The sequence below is a fragment of the Melampsora larici-populina genome (genome assembly GCF_000204055.1).
Source record: "Melampsora larici-populina 98AG31 unplaced genomic scaffold MELLAscaffold_4, whole genome shotgun sequence".
In the NCBI taxonomy this organism is placed as follows: Eukaryota; Fungi; Basidiomycota; class Pucciniomycetes; order Pucciniales; family Melampsoraceae; genus Melampsora; species Melampsora laricis-populina.
This window is the reverse complement of record NW_006768768.1, coordinates 172,852-178,835: the sequence shown is the minus strand read 5'-3', so window position 1 is coordinate 178,835 and position 5,984 is coordinate 172,852. Positions and strand designations below refer to the sequence as shown.

Genomic DNA, 5,984 nt, shown 5'->3' with positions numbered 1-5,984 from the left:
ATGTCTGATTCGAATCCAGCTACCTATCGTGGTATCTATTTGTCCGGAAATTTTGAAGTTGAAGAGAAGGTTAGTTATGTCATTTTTGGCTCCGAGATATGATATTAACAATGTTTGGCTTTTATGCAGATATTGCCGGACAATGGTTGGCGATCAGAATATAGAACTTACACAATTTCTATTGGCTGTGGTGGTGCTGACCGTCAAGAGCCGTTGCTATATGAGATTGTTGCAAAAGGTTTTAGCGGGGCCAAGTTCAAACTACTAGAAAATCATGTGTACTTCTTGCGTGGAGCACTCTTCCCTTCTAACTCCCCTGATACAAAGGCCAATCAATTCATCTTCGAAGGCAGTGATGTAACCATGTTAGGCGACAGTGACAGTTTTGGAGGTGAATTAGTGGATTGTGTGGGAGTAACAGGCCTCGGCATTGTGATTGCAATTAGTTCAATTATTGAGGAGTGCTGCCAGTACATGAAAAAGACTCCAGACCAGGAACCAGTCGCCACTACGGTATTCACGGTTCAGCACTCGGATCATCATCCTATAGTAAGTACAAAGTTGTGTAAAACTTGGTTTGAACAAGTAAGTATTAATTGTCACTATTTTCAGATGAAGACTGCCCGTACAAGCACAGTGGAATATCGGATTCGCCCCACTCCCAACCTTGCTAAAATTGTGTCAATTGTAAGGATTGGGCGCAAATGCCAATTCCATGGCTTTATCAAAGATTTTAACGAAGCAACCTCATGTTATATTGTAATAGTGAGTTTTTATCCTTCAGCGTGGACTAATATGTGATAACGGAGTATCTAATTTTGTAGGCAAACAAAGTCCACATGACAACTGGTTTCCAGGATGTACCTGCCCCAAATGATCCACGAAACGACGACAATGTTAATACTCTCAAGAAACCAAAAAAGTACGTGTGACATCTATCCACCTCTCATCACTACTAGGCATTACATTTAATACTCGTAATTCTAGATTCAAACCCAGATCCTTGAGTTCTCAAAATCAGCTCGCGATAACTCCTGAAGATGGCATCAGCAGCGCCACATTTGCTTATGCTAATAACGCTTCATTACGTTTCTCTTCAAGCTCGGGATGTTCAGCAAGCCGTTCTAAAACTAAGGTAGAACAATTACCGGCAGAATGCGCTGACATAGAAGAGCAAGTTCCCAAAAAACGAGCACGCTATCAACCCAAGCGCAAGAATGCTAAGTCTACTGAAGATGAAAACTACACCTAAGTTTGATTGTGAGCTTCTACATCACTACTTTCATTCAATACTCTGGATTCGACTTGCTGCTCCCTGACAATTGTCTCCCATTGATATTTCCCAACAATCTTAGTAATACAATACTATGTCAGCCCCTTCTAATCCTGATTTTGATTAGTGGTTGTTTCTCAATTTGCAACAAAGCCTGCCCACAATCTGCGTGTCATGTGCTGTGACTTTCCCAGTTTAACCACAACTCAACCATCATGATGTATAAGTTCTCTCCATTTTGCTGCACATATTAAGATAAACTCTAATCCTCACAACATCCTAATGCAATCTGTGAAAAATAAAATACTCTCAATACCTAAAGATAATTTTGTAAACACTCTAGCGCTCTATGTCCTGAAATTACATCTGACCAAGTGATACATTTGATGTGATGCCTCTGCCTTTGCGGCATTGTGTCTGAAATTGCTCCACGCATGTCAGACGTAGTACTTTCACAATGTTTGACTTGTTGTGTCCCCGCTTTGTTTGTGGTCCAATATTCACAATTGATTATCATTGTTGTCACGAATATTTCAAGACATTATGCAATTTAGTTACTGTGTTTATCAGGGCAATTACACTACAACTGCCGCATCTTTGTTTTATAATAAACTCTTTATATGGAAGCTGATATGTTTGGTATCAACATGTAGACATCTTGTTATGAAGTTAGTGCACATGGCATTCTATGGTTAAACGGAGCCGTGTGACAATTTCTGTTGGAACGAAAAGGAAAAGAAGTTAACTCCGCGCCAGAACAGTCTGATATCTATTGGCCGTGTATATTTTGCAAACGTCAAAAGGGGCGATGTGTATTACTTACGCCTTTTATTATCACACATTCCAGGTCCCACTTCTTTCGCGTATCTGCGTACTATTGATGGAGTGCTTTACAATACATTTAGGGAGGCCGCGGACAAGCTAGGTCTGCTGTTGGATGATCACAACTATCATGAATCTTTGACCGAGGCTGCAACATGGAAGACTGGGAGGCAACTGCGTCACATGCTTGCCATTATTCTATGTCACAGCTCCCCAGCAAATCCAATGGCTTTGTGGGAGGAACATCTTGACGATTTATCCGATGACTGCAAACATCTGATCAAGAAATTGAACCCTCTGGTCCAACCTACACGAGATCAAATTCATAATTATGCACTCTACGATTTGGAGAAGACACTCATCACAATGGAGACTAATCTGGACCAAGTTGGCTTGCATAGCGTGGACCCTACTTTAATATATCAACTTCGAATTCCAAACGAAGATATGGGTTGTAACTCAAACTCAGTTGGCCCCCAAGAAAGTATGAGGAAGTATACTTCCATGTTTGATTTGTTGACAAGAGAACAAAAGAGGATCTTCACCAGCATACATGATGCCATCAATCAGAATGTTTCCCACCTGGGATTTCTGGACGGCCCAGGTGGGACTGGCAAAACATTTACTTTGAATTGTATCTTAAACTACTGCAACGCTCATAACATCCCGTTTGAAGCAGTATCAGCGGCCGGTATTTCTTCTCTTCTACTGTTGAATGGACGAACAGCTCATTCCGCTTTCAAGATACCAATCCCCATCTATGAGGACTCCTATTGCTCATTCTCCTCCCCTGACTCTAATGGAAAAGCTCTTATAGCTGCACGCTTTATTGTCTGGGATGAGGTCGCGATGCAACATTGTCATGCAATTGAATCTGTCGATCGTACTCTCAGGGCTGTCAGTGGGGTCGATTTGCCTTTTGGTGGCAAGGTTGTCCTATTTGCAGGCGACTTCCGGCAGATGTTACCAATTGTACGTCGTGCAACATTGATGGAACAAGCAAAGGCAACATTGAAGGCATCATATATATGGGACCTCACCAAAAAGTTTGCTCTCTCAGTCAATATCCGGCTTGGGGGAACATCAACTCATCCTAACCCAACAAATGTGTGATTTGCAAAGTGGTTATTGGAGTTGGGCTCAGGTGGTTTGCAACAGGACCATACCAAACCTATCATGCTGCAACATTGTAATGTATCTCTTATGCCACCTGGTTCTGCATTTGATGATGAATTATTGAATACGGAGTATGGTGGAATCATTGAACTCATATGTACTCGCAATTGGCCGGGGTTGATTAACCTGTACTCTGATCGGTGCATTATAACACCATTAAACGCCACAGTCAATGCATTGAACCAACATGTGATGGAATCGATCCCAGCCAACGGTGGTGTATCAATTTCATGAAGATTTTTTCGATCCTGTCACGGTGGATGTGTTGAACAGTTTCAATTTTCCAGGTTTTCCGGCTCACAAGATAGATATCAGAGTTGGTGGTTCTTACATGGTTTTGCGGAATTTGCATTTAGCTGTTGGGGTCTGCAACGGCACACGTTTGTTGGTGACGGACGTCAAGCACAGTGCATTGCAATGTCGGATCCTTACTGGAGATATGAAAGGTACCTCGATCAGTCTGCCAAAAATTGTGCTAACACACAAAAGCAACAAAGTTTGTCCTACACCATTTTCTCGGTATCAATTCCCCATCATGCCTGCTTTTGGCATGACAATTAATAAGAGCCAGGGACAGAGTTTAAACAGAGTGGCTGTCTTACTTCCAAAACCTGTCTTCGCTCATGGTCAATTATACGTCGCACTTTCACAATGCACAACTGCTTCAAATGTTCAGGTGTGTATACCTTCTGAGTCAGGAGGCTTGGTAACAAATAATATTGTATTCCACCCAGTGTTGCAGTTTTGACACAAAGTGTAATGTTCATATCAATTTCTTAATCTCCTGACGCTACCTCCTGTGATTGCAACACAGCCTGACCTGATTTGATTACTTGTTTCTAAGGTATATCCTCAGTTTGCCAAACATTTCACTGATTCCGCCTTTGGTTGGGTGCCGATTATGGTTTTGGCTTTATGGTGTCATAACATCACATCTGTCAACTGCACAAGCGTCCGGGGAATTTTTGAAATTTGCTACAATTCTATGCTTGATTTGCTTCTTATTGAACTGCTCATTTGCTTCATTTTTACCTTTACTATTTGTCTGCAATGGTATACCGCGCGCCTAGGTAATTTTTGTTCTGCAGCATTTTTTTGTCTTGAGCTTCAAGACTACATATGTCTTTGTCACTGTGTTCATCAACAAGGTCATTAGTCCCATTATATTTTTACTTTCTCTATGTTGTGTCCTGACTTATACGGTTCACTGTATTATGTTAATTAGATCGACACCCCTGGAACATATTGAAAGTTGTCAAAATTTGCCTAACGTCATGATTGCTGTGCTTGAAAAGAATGATCTTTTGCCCTACACTTATCTTTGTCCTAGAAATATAAATTGATTTTCAGTCAATTAATATGAATGTGTAACACAATATATTTTGTAATGATTCTCTTTTGCTTGGCCTTGCTACAGCTAGGTAAAGCGTTGTGAAACAGAGAACACGTTTTTGGTGTGTGACTTAGATATCTTGTATGTAATCATTGCACCAGACTTTCATCAGGTTATTGTATGCTGAATCTCATCTGCTTATGCGGTCTGCCTTGCTTAGAGTTACCAATTTGTAACACAATCTAATATTTGTATCGCATATGAACGCACACACTATCTGAATCTTTTATTTTCCCCTACAGACGTTCTGATCTGGTCCTATCTGGATCCTCGAGTGTATTCAGGAATTATAGTTGTCCCCAGTTAAGCTTTTCAACATGTTCTTTTTGTCTACTGTAAACAATCAATTTGCTGAGTAATTCTCCTTCCCCAACATGGGAATCTTGATTTACCTGAGCGTATCGACATGCTACCAGTTAGAGTCTACTTAAATCCGAAAATATCCCCAATGGACATCTGGTTTGTGTATTAGCAGGTGACTGAAGCTAGGATGAATCAGTCCTTCATATAGAGCGTAATCGAACAACCTGTAGGCGGTTTGCCATTGTTCGTCGTTTTTTAAACATGTGGCTAATCACTCATATACCAATTGAAGTTGTCAATATCATCATTCATCATTTTGTGGAAGCATCTCCTAAGTCGAATCTTAGCGCAGTGAATTCGGCTGATCTCCCTTATCCAAATGTTTCCTTGGTGTTGGAACTGCTCAATTTACGATTGATTGGTAGAGCATGGGCAATTGCTGTTGTGCCCTTTGTGTTCCGCTGTATGCACTTGAGCTCGCCATTAATGATTTGTGGTTTTGTCAAAACGTGGAACGACTCCTACCTGATCACTACGATGTCTCAATTGCGGCGTATTTCCTTCGACCACTTACTCTATCCAAACCTACAGAACACTATGAATCCATTCGAATCAATGGCGAGCTATCTGTCTTCAAGGCGTTAATTACCTCCTACATGTCATGATTATTCTTCAAACCGTATGAAGGATGTGGAACAGGTAATCAGGTTGTGTAGGAATAGTCTCACCGATTTGAAATTTATTTTTGATGGATCAGTAGGATTCTCGTCGGACCTAATTAGTGCGATAGGATCTGTTAAACAACTTCGGTGCATGATCATTGTGGGTAACTTGTGTACAATCCATGCGAATGACGAAGAATCTTTGGCAAATTTGTTCAATGTGACCAAGAATTTACAATCATTAACTCTTGAAATCAAGTCTTTGCGCTTTATGAAGCTCAATGCCGATTCACTCGGGCGACTTGTTCACTTATTGGTCAAATGCGATTTGCACAACTTGGATGCTATCTCTCAC

The 5,984-nt window shown here is 41.0% G+C and overlaps 1 protein-coding gene across 1 annotated transcript; it reads left to right on the top strand.

Annotated features, from left to right (window-relative positions):
- MELLADRAFT_92218 (uncharacterized protein) lies at positions 1-1,252 on the top strand (the record flags this gene model as incomplete). Its single annotated transcript, XM_007405808.1, has 5 exons — positions 1-69; positions 130-549; positions 613-765; positions 825-922; positions 988-1,252. 5 exons carry the CDS (start codon positions 1-3, stop codon positions 1,250-1,252), a joined length of 1,005 nt encoding a protein of 334 aa, XP_007405870.1.
- Between the last annotated feature and the right edge of the window lie 4,732 nt (positions 1,253-5,984).